Below are 18345 nucleotides of genomic sequence, written 5' to 3' on the forward strand. Positions count from 1 at the left end.
TGAACCTGGAACCCGTGTTGGAGCATAGCCGATTATCATGTTCAGGTCAGTTCCGTTGCTCAGTTGTGTCCAACTCTTTGCAATCCCGTGGACTGGCATCACGCCAGGCTTCCCTGTCCATCACGATCTCCCAGAGCTTGCTCAAACTCATGTCCATTGAGTCGGTGATGCCATCCAACCATCTCATTCTTTGTTGTCCCCTTCTCCTCCCGCCTTCAATCTTTCCCAGCATCAAGGTCTTTTCTACGGAGTCAGTTCTTCGCTCAGGTGGCTAAAGTTTTGGGAGCTTCGGCGTCAGCATCAGTCCTTCCAGTGACTATTCAGGACTGATTTCCTTTTAGGATGGACTGGTTGGCTCTCCTTTCAGACCAGGGGACTCTCAAGAGTCTTCTCCAACAGCACAGTTCAGAAGGCATCAATTCTTCAGTGGCACAGCTTTCTTTATGTCCAGCTCTCACATCTGTACCTGACCACTGGAAAAGCCACAGCTCTGACTAGACGGACCTTTTTTGGCATTACAGTTTCAGGTGGACTGCAAAGGGACTCAGCTATACATATACATGTATCCATTCTCTCCCAATGGAGAAGGAAATGGCATCCCACTCCAGTATCCTTGCCTGGAGAATTCTGTGGACAGAGGAGCCTGATGGGCTACAGTCCATGGGGTCACAAAAAGTTGGACACGACTCAGCGACTAACAGATTCTCTCCCAAAGTCCCCTCCCATCCCAGGCTGCTGTGTAATACTGAGCACATTTCTCTGTGCTGTTCAGTAGGACCTGTTGGTTCCATTTTAACTTATAGCAGTGTATACACGTTGATCCCAGACTCCCTAACTATCCCTTCTCTTCTGTCTTACCCCCCACCCCCCAGCAACCATAAATTCATTCTGTGTCTGTTTCTGTGTTGTAAATAAGTTCGTTTGTATCATTTTTTAGATTCCATAAATAAGGGATGTCATCCAATATTCTTTCTTCTCTGTCTGATTTACCTCACGCAGTATGACAGTCTCGGTCCATCTGTATTCCTGTAAATAGCATTATTTTGTTCTTTTTAGTGGCTGAGTAATGTTCCATTTTAAGTATGTGCCTGTGTTCTTTATCCAGGCGCCTGTTGTGGACATTTATGTTGCCTTCATGTGTGGGCTATTGTGGATACTCACGCTACGAGCATTCGGCGCGCATGTATCTTTTCAAATTAGGAGTTTTCTCTGGATTATGTGCCAGAAATGGGATTACTGGATCATATGAGAGTTCTCTTCGTAGCTTTCTAAGGAACCTCTACACTGTTCTCCACAGCGGCTGTGTCCGCGGGTGTGCATCCCCCAAGACGAGTGGAGGCAGATTCCCGTTTGTCAATGCCCTCTGCTGCGATTTACTGTTGGTAGAGTTTTTGGTGATGACCGTTCTGAATGGTGAGGAATGATAGTTGACCATAGTTTTGATTTGTGTTTCTCTAGTGATTAGTGATGTCGAGCGTCTTTTCATGTGCCTTTTAGCATCTGTATGTCTTCCACGGAGAAATGTCTATTTAGATCTTCCATCCATTTTTAGATTGGTTTGGTTGTTTTTTTTTGGTGCAGACTGCATTAGCTGTTAGTATATTTTGGAGAGTAATCCCTCGTCTGTTACTTCCTTTGCAAATATTGTCTTTGGTTCTGAAGGCTGTCTTTTCATTTTGCCTATAGTTTCCTTTGCTATGAAAAGCTTTTAAGTTTAACTAGGTCCCATTTGTTTGTTTTTATTTTTATTATTTTCTATCTAGGAGGTGCATCAGAAAAGATCTTTCTGGGATGTTTCTCAACACCTCTTCTGCCTATGTTTTCCCATAAGAATTTCATAGCACTCAGCCTTACATTTGGGTCTTTAGTCCATTTTGGGTTTATTGTTATGAACAGTGTTACAGAGTGTTCTACTTTCATTCTTTCATGTCTAACTGTCCAGTTTTCCCTTCACCACTCTTTAGAGATTGTCTTTTCTCCACCGTGTATTTTTGCCCTTTTGGTCAGAGGGATGGATGTGAATCTGAGTGAACTCTGGGAGTTGGTGATGGACAGGGAGGCCTGGCGTGATTTATGGGATTGCAAAGAGTCAGATATGACTGAGCGACTGAACTGAACTGAACTAGGTGACCATAGGTGCCTGGGTTTTTCTCTGGACTTTCTGTGCTGCTCCATTGGTCTCTGTTTCCGTTTTTGTGTGAGTACCATACTGTTTTGATGACTGTAGCTTTTTAGTATAGTCTAACTCAGGGACCCTGATTTCTCCAGCTCCATTTTTCTTCCTCACGATTGCTTTGGCAATTTGGGCTCTTCTGTGTTTCCATACAAATTGTAGACTTGTTTTGTCCTGATTCTGTGAAAACTGCCATTGATAATTTGATAGGGCTTGCATTGAGTTTGTAGATGGCTTTGAGTAAGACAGTCGTGTTCACAATGTTCCATCTTCCGATCCAAGAACATGGGATATCTCTCCATCTGGTTTGGTCATCTTCTATTTCTTTCCTTGGGATATTGTAGTTTCCAGAGGATAGATCTTTTGCCTCCTTAGGTAGGATTTATTCCTCCGGTATTGTATTCTTTTTAATGGGGTGGTTAATGGGATTGTTTCCTTGAGTTCTTTTCCTACTCTTTCACTGTGGGTGTGTTGGAATGCAAGAGATTTCAGTGTATTGATTTTGCTCCTGCAACGTTACCAGATTCGTTGGTGAGCTCTAGTAGTTTTCTGCAGCATCTTTAGGGTTTTCTGTGTTTAGTGCCATGTCCTCTGCAAATAGGACAGTTTCGCCTCTTCTCAAGTTTGGATTCCATTTATTTCTTTTTCTTCTCTGTTTGCTGTGGTGAGGACTTCTAGGACGAGGTTGACTACTAGCGGAGAGAGTGGGTATCCTTGTCTGTTCCTGATCTTACAGGAAACGCGTTCATCTTTTCGCAGTGAGTGTGATGTTTGCTGTGAGTGTTTGCAGTGGCCATTATTATCTTGAGGTAGGTTCCCTCTATAACCTGCAAACGCTTTTAAAGGCTGTCTTAACACCAGAACTAAGGCAGAATGAGGAAGGGCTGCTCTGAGAATAAAGGAAAGCCTTTAAGCAGAGTGAGGGGGCTGCGATGGACGACGTGCTCCTTCCTGCTCGGTCCTTGGTGACACATCACATCAGGGCGGCCGAGCGTCCCCAGCGCTGACGGGCCTGTGCTGCGCCCAGAGTCTGTGTGCCCGCAGCTCGGGTGGGTGCTGGGAGCTCAGCAGAGTGAGGAGACACCCCGGTGCTCCTGCCACACGTCTACCCGGGGCCGGCCCTGCCCTGCCCCTTGGGCCAGCGCGGCCCAGCCTGGGTGCTGGGAAGACTGGCCATCCGCCCTCCCAGTCTCCTCCAGGCTCTGCCGCCTGCTGGCCCAGGGGTGTATCTGCAGCTGCCCCCACTCTCCCCTGAGCCGCATCCCGGGACGCAGGGCCTGTTGCTGCCCTGCTGGCAGGTCAGCCCTGCTGCTGCTTCGAGGGACCGGAGTGAGAAACCCCACGGCCTCTGAGCCCAGGGTCCCGTGTGAGCAGGAAGGATGAGCCTGGCTGCCTCCCGCTGGGGAGGTCGTGGCGACCGTCAGCAACAGAAGGATCCCGTGGGGGTCTGGAGCACATTGGTGCTGCCCCCACTCCTGAGATAGCAGGTCACTCGGGTGAGGAAAGGGTGCCTGACCTTGTGACCACATCCTCTGTGTTGCCTCCTTCCAGGACACCCGGGATCGTCATGGGCCTGCCTGGGTGTTAATGTGGAGGTTTGCGTTCCCATCATCGTCGCCATCGTCGTCATCATCGTCATTGCTGCTTTTGTTGTCTACAGAAGAACAGGTTGGTCCGAGTCGTGTTGACCTGGAGGAAGCTAGGTCAACAAGAGCATCAGGAGCTCAGAGAAGGGGTGTGGGGTCGGTGTTACCCAGAAGGAGCCTCTGGTATAAAATACAGATCAGTTCACATTCTAACTTGGGGCCTCACATGTGTGTGAGCTCAGAGCCACCTGCTGTGTGCCTCCTGACACGCCGGGGACGAGGCCAGGATCCCAGGTCAGCTGCTGGACACAGGGTGTCCCGGGCGCCCTGGGCCTGGAAGCAGGGAGAAACTGGTGCAGCTCCAGCCAAGGGGGTCCTGGGGGAGGCGGCCATGCCTGCTGTGGAGGCTTATGAGTGAGTGTCTTCCCCTCCTGTTTTCCCAGCTGCACAGGTGTTCCGGTCATTTTTTTTTTTTTTTGCTGTAACTGTAAATACACTTTATTGTAAATTTAAAGTACTTCCTCTCGCTCACAGATGTCACTATAATAGTTAATATGATTTGTGTTAATTTCTCTCTCCTTTTTGATCTGCAGGAAGTCGGAATAAGCTAAGTGGCTCTGTAAGTATTGCCCGGGGATTTGTCCAGGGGAGCCCCAGGAGACATCCCAGGGTGGGCGGGGCAGCCCCAGGCCTTCCCACCTGCGTCCACACGTGGCCTGTGTGGTGGAGTCTGGGCCCTGGAACATGTGTTCCGGATGACTTGAATTCTGCTGAAGCAAAGGGGACAGGGGCGTCCTGTGGGTGCCTGGGGCTGCAGACAGATCCCGATAGAGGGGGGCTTAAAACATGCAGCACTTACTGTTCCCACAGTTCTGGAAGCCAGAAATCTGAAATCAGGGGTTGGTGGGGTGGTCCCCTGGGTGCTCTGGGGGAGGGTCCTTCCTTGCTGCTCCTAGTCGGGGCTGAACATACCTGTCGCTCCTCGGTTGGTGGGTGATCGCTCTACTTCCGGCCATCTTCCCTCGGCCTCTCCCGCTGTGAGCCTGTGTCTCTGAGTCTCTCCTTGTAAGGACGCTGGTCTCGGAATACAGGTACCAGTCTTACGCAGTGGAACCTCGGCTGCACAGACACTATTTCTACATAGGCCCTCTCCCAAGTTCTAGGGGTGAGGATGTGAATGTATCTTTGGGGATCACCATCCAGCTCCCCCATAGGTTGACCTGGGACCCCCCAGAATCTGGTGGCAGAGAGGAACCTGACCCCCGGCAGTGTTCCTTTCTAAAATTGCGCACGCTCGCTTACCTGTCAGACAGTACATTTGTTCCCTAAAATGGCTTGAGAAGGGCTTGGCCTGCAGGCTCCTGTCACCAGAAGGAATGTCTTTATCCTTTAGTCCCCAGGAGCCAGCCAGTCCAACGACCTCGAGATGGGCCCACTAGTCGCGGGTGAGGACACCAGCCAAGAGTTGGTGGGGAACTCAGCCCGGCCGACCTCCGCAGTCCCTGGAGCTGCTGAGCCGCTGCAGGTGGCCAACGGAAGTCTAGCAGCACCGGGGGAGCCAGGAGACCAGGCCCGAATGCTCAAGGCCCCCAGGACCACCGGGCCAGGTGGAGCCATCCCCCTCAGTTGACGGCAAGAAGCAGGTGCGCGGACCGTCCGGTGAGTATGAACCAGGGCCCCGCCATGCGGCGGAGCACTCGCTGAGGCAGGCCTGTGTGCGGGGCTCCTGCCGAGTTCCCGCCTCAGTCTCCTGGGCTGCTGTAACCACCCCACACCCGGGCAGGGAGTGGGTGTTCAAACACAGATTGTCGTGTCTCGTGGTCATGCATGGGAATACCAGACCGCCTGAGCTGCCTCCTGAGACACCTGTATGCAGGGCAAAAGCAACAATTAGGACTGGACATGGAACAACAGATGGTTTGAAAATTGGGAAAGAGCTATGTGAAGGCTCTATAGTGTCACCCTGCCTATTTGACTTCTGCACAGAGTTTAACATCATGAGAAATGCTGGACCGGAAGAATCACAAGCTGAAATCAAGAGTTCAGGGACAAATATGAACAACCTTAGACATGCAGACGATACCACTCTAATGGCAGAAAGTGAAGAGGAACTAAAAAGCCTCTTGTTGAGGGTGATGGAGGAGAGTGAAAAAGTTGGCTTAAAACTCAACATTCAGAAAACTAAGATCATGGCATCTGGTCCCATCATTTCATGGCAAGTAGATGGGGAAACAGTGGAAACAGGGACAGACTGTGTTTGCCTGGGCTCCACTATCACTGTGGACAGTGGCAGCAGCCTGAAATTGAAAGACGCTTGCTCCTTGGAGGAAAAGCTGACCTAGACAGCATACTAAAAAGCAGACGTGTCACTTTGGCACCAAAGGTCAGTGTAGTAAAAGCTCTGATGTTTCCAGTAGTTACGTAGAGATGTGAGTGTTGGACCATAAAAAGAAGAGAGTTTGGAAGAATTGATGCTTTCAAACTGTGGTGCTGGAGAAGACTCTTTAGCGTCCCTTGAACAGCAAGGAGATCCAATCAGTCCATCCTAAAGGAAGTCAGCCTTGAATATTCATTGCAAGGACTGATGCTGAAGCTGAAACTGTAATACTTTGGCCACCTGGTATGAAGAACTGACTCGCTGGGAAAGACCCTGATGCTGGGAAAAATTGAAGGCAGGAGGAGAAGGGGACGACAGAGGAAGAGATGGTTGGGTGGGATCACCGATGTGATAGACATGAGTTTGAGAATCTCCTGGAGTTGGTGAGGGACAGGGAAGCCTGTCATGCTGCAGTCCATGGCCTCAGGTCAGATAACAGGGAGGGAACACAGCCCTGCCCATCAACAGAAAATTGGATTAAAGGTTTACTGAGCATAGCCCCGCCCATCAGAATAAGACCCAGTTTCCCCCTCAGTCAGTCTCTCCCATCAGGAAGCTTCCATAAGCCTCTCATCCTTCTCCATCAGAGGGCAGACAGACTGAAAACCACAAGCACAGAAAACTAACCAATCTGATCCCATGGACCACAGCCTTGTCTAACTCAGTGAAACTAGGAGCCATGCCGTGTACGGCCACCCAAGTCGGACGGGTCACGGTGGAGAGTTCTGACAAAAACATGGTCCACTGGAGAAGCGAACGGCAAACCACTTCAGTATTCTTGCCTTGAGAACCCCATGAACAGTATGAAAAGGCAAAAAGATAGGACACTGAAAGATGAACTCCCCACATCAGTAGGTGCCCAATATGCTACTGGAAATCAGTGGAGAAATAACTCCAGCAAGAGTGAAGAGAAGGAGCCAAAGCGAAAACAACACCCAGCTGTGGATGTGCCTAGTGATGGAAGGAAAGTCCGATGCTGTAAAGAGCCCTTTCGCTCAGGAACCTGGGACGTTAGGTCCATGAATCAAGGCAAATTGGAAGTGGTCAAACAGGAGATGGCCAGAGTGAACATCGACATTTTAGGAATCAGCGAACAAAAACTGACTGGAATGGGTGAATTTAACTCAGATGACCATTATATCTACTACTGTGGGCAAGAGTCCCTTAGAAGAAATGGAGTAGCCCTCATAGTCAACAAGAGTCTGAAATGCAGTACTTGGGTACAATCTCAAAAACGACAGAATGATCTCTGTTCGTTTCCAAGGCAAACATTCAATATCACAATAATCCAAGTCTGTGCCCCGACCAGTAATGCTGAAGAAGCTGAAGTTGAACCGTTGTATGAAGACCAACAAGACCTTCTGGAACTAACACCCAAAAAGCTGTCCTTTTCATTATAGGGGACTGGAATGCAAAAGTAGGAAGTCAAGAAACACCTGGAGTAATAGGCAAATTTGGCCTTGGAGTACAGAATGAAGCAGGGCAAAGGCTAATAGAGTTTTGTTAGGAGAATGCGCTGGTCATAGCAAACACCCTCTTCCAACAACACAAGAGAGGGCTCTACACATGGACATCACCAGATGGTCAATACCAAAATCAGATTGTTTATGTTCTTTGCAGCCAACGATGGAGAAGCTCTATACAGTCAGCAAATACAAGACCGGGAGGTGACTGTGGCTCAGATCATGAGCTCCCTATGGCCAAATTCAGACTTAAACTGAAGACAGTAGGGAAAACCACTAAACCATTCAGGTATGACCTAAATCAAATCCCTTATGATTATATAGTCGAAGTGACAAATAGGTTCAAGGGATGAGACCTGATAGAGTGCCTGAAGAATTATGGACACAGGTTGGTGACATTGTATAAGAGGCAGTGATCAAGCCCATCCCAAGGAAAAGAAATGCAGAAAGGCAAAATGGTTGTCTGAGGAGGCCTACAAATAGCTGTGAAAAGAAGTGAAAGACAAAGGAGAAAAGGAAAGATATACCCATTTGAATGCTAAGTTCCGAAGAATAGCAAGGAGAGATAAGAAAGCCTTCCTCAGTGGTCAATGCAAAGAAATAGGGGAAAACAATAGAATGGGAAAGACTAGAGATGTCTTCAAGAAAATTAGAGATACCAAGGGAAATTTTGATATAAAGGACAGAAATGGTATGGACCTAAGAAGCAGAAGATATTAAGAAGAAGTGGCAAGAATACACAGAACTATACAAAAAAGATCTTCACCACCCAGATAATCACGATGGTGTGATCACTCATCTAGAGCCAGACATCCTGGAATGTGAAGTCAAGTGGGCCTTAAGAAGCATCACTATGAACAAAGCTAGTGGATGTAATGGAATTCCAGTTGAGCTATTTCACATCCTGAAAGATGATGCTGTGAAAGTGCTACACTCAATATGCCAGCAAATTTGGAAAACTCAGCAGTGGCACAGGACTGGAAAAGGTCAGTTTTCATTCCAATCCCAAAGAAAGGCAATGCCAAAGAATGCTCAAACTACCACACAGTTGCACTCATCTCACACACTAGCAAAGTAATGTTCAAAATTGTCTAAGCCAGGCTTCAACAGTGTATGAACCGTGAACTTCCAGATGTTCAAGCTGGATTTAGGAAAGGCAGAGGAACCAGAGGGCAAATTGGCAACATCTGTTGGATCATTGAAAAAGCAAGAGAATATCAGAAAAACAACCACTTCTAATTATTGACTATGCCAAAGCCTTTGACTGTGTGGATCACAACAAACTGTGGAAAATTCTGAAAGAGATAGGAATACCAGACCACCTGACCTGCCTCCTGAGAATCCTGTATGCAGGTGTGGAAGCAACAGTTAGAACTGGACATGGAACAACAGACTGGTTCCAAATAGGAAAAGGAATATGTTAAGGCTGTATATTGTCACCCTGCTTATTTAATTTATATGCAGAGTACATCATGAGAAACGCTGGGCTGGAAGAAGCACAAGCTGGAATCAAGATTGCCAGGAGAAATATCAATAACCTCAGATACGCAGATGACACCACCCTTAGAGCAGAAAGCAAAGAACTACAGAGCCTCTTGATGAAAGTGAAAGAGGAGAGTGAAATAGTTGGCTTAAAACTCAATATTCAGAAAACGAAGATCATGGCATCTGGTCCCATCACTTCCTGGCAAATAGATGGGGAAACAATGGAAACAGTGACAGACTTTTATTTTGGGGTGCTCCAAAATCACTGCAGATGGTGACTGCGGTCATGAAATTAAAGGACATTGCTCCTTGGAAGAAAAGTTATGACCAACCTAGACAGTGTATTAAAAAGCAGAGACTTTGCCAGCAAAAGTCCGTCCAGTCAAAGCTATGGTTTTTCCAGTAGTCATGTATGGATATGAGAGTTGGACTATAAAGAAAGCTGAACATGAACGTGAAGTTGCTCAGTTGTGTCTGACTCTTCGCGACCCCATGGACTGTAGCCTATCAGGCTCCTCTGTCCATGGGATTTTCCAGGCAAGAGTACTGGAGTGGATTGCCATTTCCTTCTCCAAGGGATCTTCCCAACCCAGGAATTGAACCTGGTCTCCCATATCATAGACAGACGCTTTACCGTCTGAGCCACCAGGGAAGTCCAAAGAAAGCTGAGCACTGAAGAACTGATGCTTTTGATTGTGGTTTTGGAGAAGACTCTTGAGAGTCCCTTGGATTGCAAGGAGATCCAACCAGTCCATTCTAAAGGAGATCAGTCCTGGGTGTTCATTGGAAGCACTGATGCTGAAGCTGAAACTCCAATACTTTGTGCACCTGATGCGAAGAACTGACTTATTGGAAAAGACACTGATGCTGGGAAAGATTGAAGGCAGGAGGACAAGGGGACAACAGAGGATGAGATGGCTGGATGGCATCACTGACTTAATGGACATGAGTTTGAGTGAACTCCGGGAGTTGGTGATGGACAGGGAGGCCTGGCGTGCTGCAGTCCATGGGGTCTCAGAGAGTCAGAGACGACTTAGCGACTAAACAGCAAGAACCACATGGTCCTTCCTGGAGGCTGGAAGTCTCAGATGAAGTTGTGGGCTGGGTCCGGTCCTGCCGAGGGCTCCAGGCAGAATCTGGGGTGGCCTCTCCCCGCTCCTGGTGGCCTCTGGAGTCCGCGAGGTGCCTTGGCTGGAGAAGCACCCCGTCTCCATCTTCATCCTTGGAGACCTTCTCCCTGTGCCAGGCCCTGTCTGGTTTCCCCTCTTTATGGGGAGTCCAGTCCTGTGGGGTGAGGGCCCACCCTAGTGATCCCAGCTTGACTGTCATGGAGGAGGACACAGTTTCCAAATGCGGTGATGGTCCGGGTCCTGGGACGACTTCAGCATCTCTGGGCAGAGGACACATTCAACCCTCTATGGTCCCCAGCACAACCTGCTGTGTGAGGGGACGTGGACCGAGGCGGGGCCAAGGCTCAGGGTGTATCCTGGGCCGCATGGCTGGGAAACAGTAGGACTGAGGATGCTCACCCCCCTGGTGCTGGACCCTGCAGCCTCCTGAGGGGTCAGCAGAGTGGCACGCGGCATCTGGAGAAGGTGCGGCGGGGGCGGGGGCGGGGGCGGGTGCGGGGTCAGGTGTGGGGGCTCGATCCCGTGAATGGGGTGAATTGTCCCAGTGTGGCCGTGTCAGCCATGTTCAGCAGGAATGGAGCGTTCCCATCCTGCACGGTGTCCCAGCTGGATGACCTGAAGAGGGTTTGCCAGCTGAGCAGACACCCGCCCCGTGGCCCCAGGGCGGAGCTCGAGGGTGTGATGAGGAGCCCAAAGGCTGGGCGAGGGCGGGCATTGAGGGAAGGGGCACCTGAGAGGAGATGCTGGGCCCCTGCGGCTTCAGGAGTCCTGACACTGTGGGGCCCGTGAGTCTGGCACACTTCCGCATTGTCTCAGCGAGCCGGCCTGAAGCCTTCTCCGATTCTCCAGGGGCCTGAGACAAGTAAAATACAGAAGCTGGGACCCCCGGCTGGTGTCCGTGGGGGACACTGGGAGGGTCAAGGTGGGCAGAATGCCAGGGCCTAATGTCTTTGTCTTTGAGAAAGGAGAAGCTTAGCGAGCTTTCTTGTGGTCTGAAGATCCACCTTTTCACATTCACCAGTGACATTAGAGCAACACTTGTTTGTCAAATAGAAATTTTGTGGGGTTCATCAGGAAAAGATAGAATGTTGGTTTATTTTATTATACATTTGTGAGGGGTTTTTAAGTTTTTGTTTTGTTTTTTAATGTGGACCGTTTCTAAAGTGATTTTTGAATTTCTTACATATTACTTCTGTTTTATGTTTTTTGATTTTTTGGCCGCAAGGTATGTGGGACCTTAGTTCCCAATCAGATGTCGAACCTGCACCCCCTGCATTAAGAAGTCCCAACTACTGGACCACCTGAGAAGTCCCTACTGCTACTGCTAAGTCACTTCAGCCGTGTCCGACTGTGTGTGATCCCATAGACGACAGCCCATCAGGCTTGCCCGTCCCTGGGATTCTCCAGGCAAGAACACTGGAGTGGGTTGCCATTGCCTTCTCTGTGAGAAGTCCCTACATTCTTGCTTTTAAGAAACACACGATGCCGGGAGCCAGCAGGAGTAGGCCCTGCTGGATTTTCTCGAGCATCTACCCCCAAAACCAGAGTCTGCCTCCCATACTGCATTATGCTTTTCACTTACGCTTCTGACATTAACAGGGGCTGTCCCCCACCACCTTCCTCTAAAAGGAATTAACTTAGAGCTCCAGTTAATAAGTCTCCTGGACGTAAAAAGAGTGTCTCGGCTTAAACCCCTCTGATAGCTTTCTAACTTAGCTGACCAGTCTGTCCAGATTTTTACAACTGCACATGTGAATTGTTTACAGCCCCTCAACTGTGAGAGGCCCTGAAAGCTTAAGAAATTCTAGGAAAAATCATTAGAACAAAACTGATTAAGGGTTTCATTGTTGAGCAAATACTTGCTGCCAAGTTTTCATATCTTTTAATGTAACTTTATTTAGTACTTTGAGGGTGATGCAGATTAAAGAAAAACACTACAGGGGAAATGAGATTAACATCCATGAAGGAAGAGAGCCATAAAATGTTAACAGGCCTTTTGGCCAGAAGATAATATAAATCACCTGAGACCCTTTGTATACAGAAAGATTTGCAGAAAGAAAGCTCGGTCTTGATAAGGGTCAGGGCTGCTGACCCTGCATAACGTGGTATTATCCATTGATCTCTGTGTACAACCAAAAGTATAAAAAGCTTTCCTGGACAATAAAGGATGGACCAATTTCTCGAACTGGTTTCTTGGAAATCTGGCTCCCCCCGTGTCGACTCTCTCTCTTTCTCTCTCCCTCCCTATCTTTTTCAGGCTGATTCCTTGGAACGTGGAGGCTCTCCGTGTCTACTTATTTGCCTGGGGTTCTAAGACCCACCCGAGAGGGAGCCCAAGGCGGGGCACCCTCAAGTGGGCGCCTGTGGCCTAACATAGACGGTGCAAGTTTCTTGTCTTGAAACTTGATTAGCTTTCCGTGTAAACCAAGGCATATCAGCCTCTTTTCTCCACTAATTTTCCTACTACAGTATTCTTTCCTAATCTCTCTTTATATTTCTAAATAAATAAGTCTCTCCTCGCCGACTCCGTCCCCGCTTCAAATTCCCTGGGTCTACTGGGGCTGGACCTCGGCAAGTGGCGCCCGGAACAGGCTGTTGGAAGGTAGGTCTCAGAAGTGCTCAGAAACTTGGGACAGATAGGACCCCACGCAGGGTGTCGTGGACCCCCCTATGTAAGATAGGTAGGATGAGAAGGAGTGGGAAGTGTTTTAAGGGTTGAAAGAAACAGACGGGTTGAAAGAAACCCCCCCTTAGTGAAGGGTAGACGGGTTGAAAGAAACCCCCCCTTAGAGAAGGGTAGAAACCTTGACAAGCCGACTTTTACAGGTTGAAAAGAAACCCCCCTTGACAAAGATAAAAACTTTGACAAGGAAGAAACTAAATCTTCTTTCCTAAATCTTAATTTTCTGACACGGGTAACAATGAGTCAAAAGAATGACAACTCTTTATAGAACTAATTTTGCAAGTGTTAAGAGAAATTCACGTTAAAAAGGCTCGTGTTCAATTCCTTTTTTAAATTTGTACAAGAGCAATGTCCTTGAATTCCAGAAAAGGGCACTGTTAATTTAGATATTTGGGTGAAGCTAGGAAAACAGCTAAAAACTTACTATACTTTGCATGGGCCTGTAAATGCTTTTGCCCTGTGGAATGTGATTTAAAATGTTCTGGACCCCCATCATGAGGCTGTTAGTTAGCCTATGGAAGAGGCTGTAGCGGTGGATGGTGGTGGGTCTCCACCTTCTACGCAGATCATATTTTCTGCCATTGACAAACAAAAGGAGAGAGACTATGCTCTACCTCCCGAGGAAGGAGAGGGCTTACAGGATGCTGCGGTCGGGCTCCCTGGCGAGCCCCCTCCCCTTCTACACAAACCTTTAAAAAATTTATCCAGCACTTTCTGATTTAAGGTGACCACCGCCACCTCTGCTTGCGCCTCCCAGAACATTGCCTAATGTTGAAAAAGATAGGGACAATTTTTTTTTAAACAAATGAGCGTTTAAAGCAGAGCCTGCTCGTTGCAGAAAACCCCCTCGGGGGGGCCTCTCCCTGAGCAAAAAGAGAAAAAGAAAACCAAAAAAGAGAAAAAGGGAAAAAAAAACCAATCATAATAAAAAGGATTCTACAGATAAGAAATGTTTCTCTTATGGCCAAATGGGGCATTTTTGCCAGCAATGTCCTGCTAAACAGAGACAACAAGCCATGCCAATTAACCCCAGGTAGCTCGGGACTAGACTTCAGTTCCACCACCTCAACAATATTAACCCTTGACGTGCCGGTTACTCCGATTCCTACAGGAGTGGCCCCCTGCCTGACGACATTGTAAGACTTGTGCTAGGGCGTAGCTCGCTTTCTTTTCAAAGAATGTCGCTGGTGTCTGTTGTAGTAGATTCTGATTGTACTGAGGAAATTGAAGTTTTGATCTCACCACCTACTAAGACTGTGCAAATTGGTAAAGGTCGAAGAATAGCACAGCTTCTGCTCTTACCTTGTCATCAGACAGGAAAAACCTTGACTTCTCAAGCTAGGGGCCCCAGAGGGTTTAGATCTAGTGATCTAGCTTTTTGGGCGCAGGAAATTACCGCTTCTAGGCCTTTAACAGATCTCTACTGGCCCAGCTCCTGGCCAACACATACTACTGAAAATGAGTTGGTGGGATTAGAGAAAGTTGTATGTGGAGTGAGGGTTCTGCAGAGGAAAAGGTGAGGGAGAGTTTAAAACCTTGGCGAGTAGTGAGTTCCCCATTGCTGGAGGTATTCAAGCAAAGATTAGATGGTTACTTGTCACCTGGAAAGCTATGGACCATATTTACAAAAGGATACAAAAGGATAACTGGAAAAGCTTATAGAGATGTTGTGCAACACCTCTTTACTTGCTTCTCATATTTAGGTCTGCCAAAAGTTTTGAAAACTGATAATGCCCCTTTGAAGCTGTGCAGAGATTGTTTACTAACTTTAAATGATTTCCAGAAATTATTAGGGGATATTAATTGGATACACCCACATTTAAAACTGACTACTGCAGATTTAAAGCCTTTTGTTTGATTGCTTAAAAAGCGATCCTAATCCCAGTTCTAAGGGAAAGTTGACTAGTGAGACAGAGTTAGCTCTTGCTAAAGTGGATGAGGCTTTAAATGATCAGTTAATTAGGATTAATATTACCAAAAAGGTGATTAAATTATTCTTGCCACAAAACATACACCTACAGGATGCTCGTGACAAGAAGGCCCATTGGTTCCATCTACCAGTGACCCCAAGAAAAATAGTTTTATCTTATCCCAACTTGGTGGCACAATTAATTATAAAAGGAAGAAAAAGAAGTGTGGAACTTTTTGGAAAAGAATTAGCAAATATAGTGATTCCCTTCAATAAGGATCAACTGCACGTCCTTTACAAAACAGTGATGATTGGCAAGTTGCCCTGATAGATTTCAGGGATCAAATTTTGTTTCATTTTCCCTCAAGCCCCCACAGTAGCTAGAGTGCATAAATATTAGATTGGTGGTTTGAGGATACCTGTGGAACTTTTCAACCATATGTAGTCCCTTTGCTCCCCTTTACCCTGTGGGGGAGGGACGTGCTGTCTCAAATGGGAGTGTTGCTTTTTAGCCCCGATGATAAAGTGACCTCTCAAATGCTGCAGATCAGCTATGATCCATCAAAAGGATTAGGTAAACAACAGACAGGAATAATAGGGTCAATTTGCCCAACTCCTCGACAGCTACGTTCTGGATTGGGGTATCCAAATTTTTAACGGAGGCCATTGTTTTTGCTGCCGACCCCATTACATGGAAATCTCAAGACCTAGTATGGGTGGAACAATGACCTCTGCCTAAAGAAAAATTACGGTAGGTAAAACGTTAACTTCTGAACAACCAGAATTAGGACATATTGAACCCTCCAATAGGCCTGGAACACTCCTATCTTTGTTACTAAGAAAAAATCTGGTAAATGGCGTCTTTTACAGGGTCTGAGAGCAATTAATGCCACCATGGAGGACATGGGAGCCTCATAGCCTGTGTTCCCCTCCCCAGTGGCCGTTACAAGACTGTTTTCTCACCATTCCCTTAAATGCCGGAGAACAAAAGGCGATTCGCTTTTAGTCTGCCATCAGAAAATCTTAAACAGCCTTATTTAAGGTTTCAGTGGAATGTGTTACCCCAGGGAATGAAAAAATAGCCCCACCTTGTGTCAAAAGTTTGTCAATGCCGCTCTAGAAAATATTGGAGCCAAATATGAGCAAGTATATATGACTCTCTATACGGATGATATTTTAATAGCTCATCCTGACAGAGCTCATTTGCAAACTGTACTCCAAGATTTAACTCAGGCGTTGTCAGCTAGAGGCTTAAAAATTGCCCCAGAAAAATTTCGAATCAGTCCGCCCATAACCTACTTAGGAAGAGTCATAAATTCAGAAACTGTGACTCAAGACCCGCTGCGATTGAGAAAAGACCGTCTTGTTACTTTAAATGATTATCAAAAACTCTTAGGTGATATTAACTGGATCAGACCCTATTTAAAATTAACCACTGCCAAATTAAAGCCTCTTTTTAACATTTTACGCGGGGATCCCGATCCAACTTCTAAAAGACAATTCACCGCTGAGGCGCAGGAGGCCCTAGGCAACGTAGAAGCAGCTTTATCTGATAGCTATGTGAAAAGAATTGCCTTAACAGTAAAGGCAATTCCTTTGCCTGGCAACCCCAATTGCACCTACGGGAGTTTTATGGCAAAACGGCCCCCTAGAGTGGGTTCATCTTCCCGCCCAAGCTAAAAAGGTAGTGGCTTCTTATCCAGGCTTAATACCAATGTTGATATTAAAAGGAAAAAGCGGAGCATTGAACTGTTTGGCAAAGAACCATCAGAAATTGGAATTCCAGACAATAAGGAACAGCTTGATGCTCTTTTACTGTTTGCTGAAATTGGCAGATTTCTATAGGAAACTATCGTGGTCAAATTTTGCATCATTTACCCTCACATGCTTTGTTAATTCAAAAATTAAGGAAGGGAATTTAAGTATAGTTTTCCCCATCAGATTTTACAACATGCTCTCTTTGTAATAAATAACCTAAATGCTGATTCGTCTGGAACAACAAAATGCAAAGCCATTGGTGAAATGGCAGGACCTCCTCGCCGACTCTGTCCCCGCCTTCAAATTCCCTGGATCCACCGGGGCTGGACCCCGGCAACACGAGTCATGATGGGAATTCTTATCTGACCGTAGATTAGCGGGTCCCCGTTGGCTGGGTTGCTGTGTGTTCACTGGCACAGCAGTCCACAAGAGTCAAGATGTGTCGAGCACATGCTTCCTGCCGGTGCTTTTCATAATCTTACTCTAACAGCCCTGGAGACTATGCCATCACACAGATTTAAAACATGCCCACCAAAGCTCAGAGAGGCTACAAACCTTGCCCAGGATCTCACGCCCCAACCTGGTCCAGCACTCTCACCAGGAGGCCTGCCCATCCCAAGCCCCTCATAGCACGTCTCTGGGTGGCAGGGCAGGGTGGATGCCCACGTATGCTGCACCTGCAAGGCTTCTGACTTGCCTGCGTTTCCCTGGCTCCTTCTCCTATGCTCACTGGCCGCAGTAACGAGTGAGCACTGGATGTGTAAGGAGACGCAGCAGGTTGTTCCAGAAGGCCTCCTGGCCTCTGGGCTTGGTCCCTCCTTCAGGACCGTCTGAGCTGCACAAGGGCTGCCAGGTGATGGGCTGTGGTGTGCAGCCAGCGCCGAGCCCTTGGGACAGGTGGAGATGCCTCTAGGAGTGCTCTCCCAGGGCAGAGTCACTGGATACTCTTGTCTTCCAAGAATATAAACAAACTCTTCCTTTTTTTTTTTCTTAGAGCCATCAATAAGAACTTGTGCAAAATGACACTAGTTTCTAGAATTAACTGGAAGATATTTATGGAATTTACTGGATTTGAAGGAAATGACAAGATGTGGAGACACAAAGATCTTGCAAATCTGGAAAGACTCCTCAGGAGGAGGGAGGGGCTAGGGAGGGACATTCTATGTTTTGTGGGGTGTTTTTTTTTTTTTTTTTGGATACATGGCAGAGCCTATGGGACCTTAGTTCCCCCTGCAGGGATTGAAACTACACCCTGCGGTGGAGGCCTGGAGTCTTAACAACTGGACCACGAAGGAAACCCCTGTGGAGATGTTCAGTTCAGTTCTGTCTCTCAGTCATGTCTGACTCTTTGCAACCCCATGAGTTTCACGGCTGCAATCACCATCACCAACTCCTGGAGTTCACTCAGACTCACGTCCATTGAGTCAGTGATGCCATCCAGCCATCTCATCCTCTGTCATCCCCTTCTCCTCCTGCCCCCAATCCCTCCAAGCATCAGAGTCTTTTCCAGTGAGTCAACTCTTCGCATGAAGTGGCCAAAGTATTGGAGCTTCAGCTTTAGCATCAGTCCTTCCAGTGAACACCCAGGACTGATCTTTTAGGATGACTGGTTGGATCTCCTTGCAGTCCAAGGACTCTCAAGAGTCTTCTCCAACACCACAGTTCAAAAGCATCAATTCTTCGGCACTCAGCCTTCTTCACAGTCCAACTCTCACATCCATACATGACCACAGGAAAAACCATAGCCTTGACTAGACAGACCTTAGTCAGCAAAGTAATGT

General features: G+C 47.4%; 1 protein-coding gene across 1 annotated transcript in view; it reads left to right on the plus strand.

Moving 5' to 3' along the window:
- The window catches only part of LOC108634246 (tumor necrosis factor receptor superfamily member 26-like), a 21795-nt gene extending 10245 nt beyond the window's left edge, over positions 1-11550 (plus strand). The window contains exons 6-9 of the mRNA XM_018043570.1: positions 3725-3841; positions 4353-4378; positions 5153-5418; positions 11440-11550. Of these exons, the coding sequence (XP_017899059.1) occupies positions 3725-3841; positions 4353-4378; positions 5153-5389 (380 nt within the window). The 3' untranslated portion in view covers positions 5390-5418; positions 11440-11550. The remainder of the gene's footprint in view (positions 1-3724; positions 3842-4352; positions 4379-5152; positions 5419-11439) is intronic.

The sequence above is a fragment of the Capra hircus genome, chromosome 29 (genome assembly GCF_001704415.2).
Source record: "Capra hircus breed San Clemente chromosome 29, ASM170441v1, whole genome shotgun sequence".
NCBI classification, from domain to species: Eukaryota; Metazoa; Chordata; class Mammalia; order Artiodactyla; family Bovidae; genus Capra; species Capra hircus.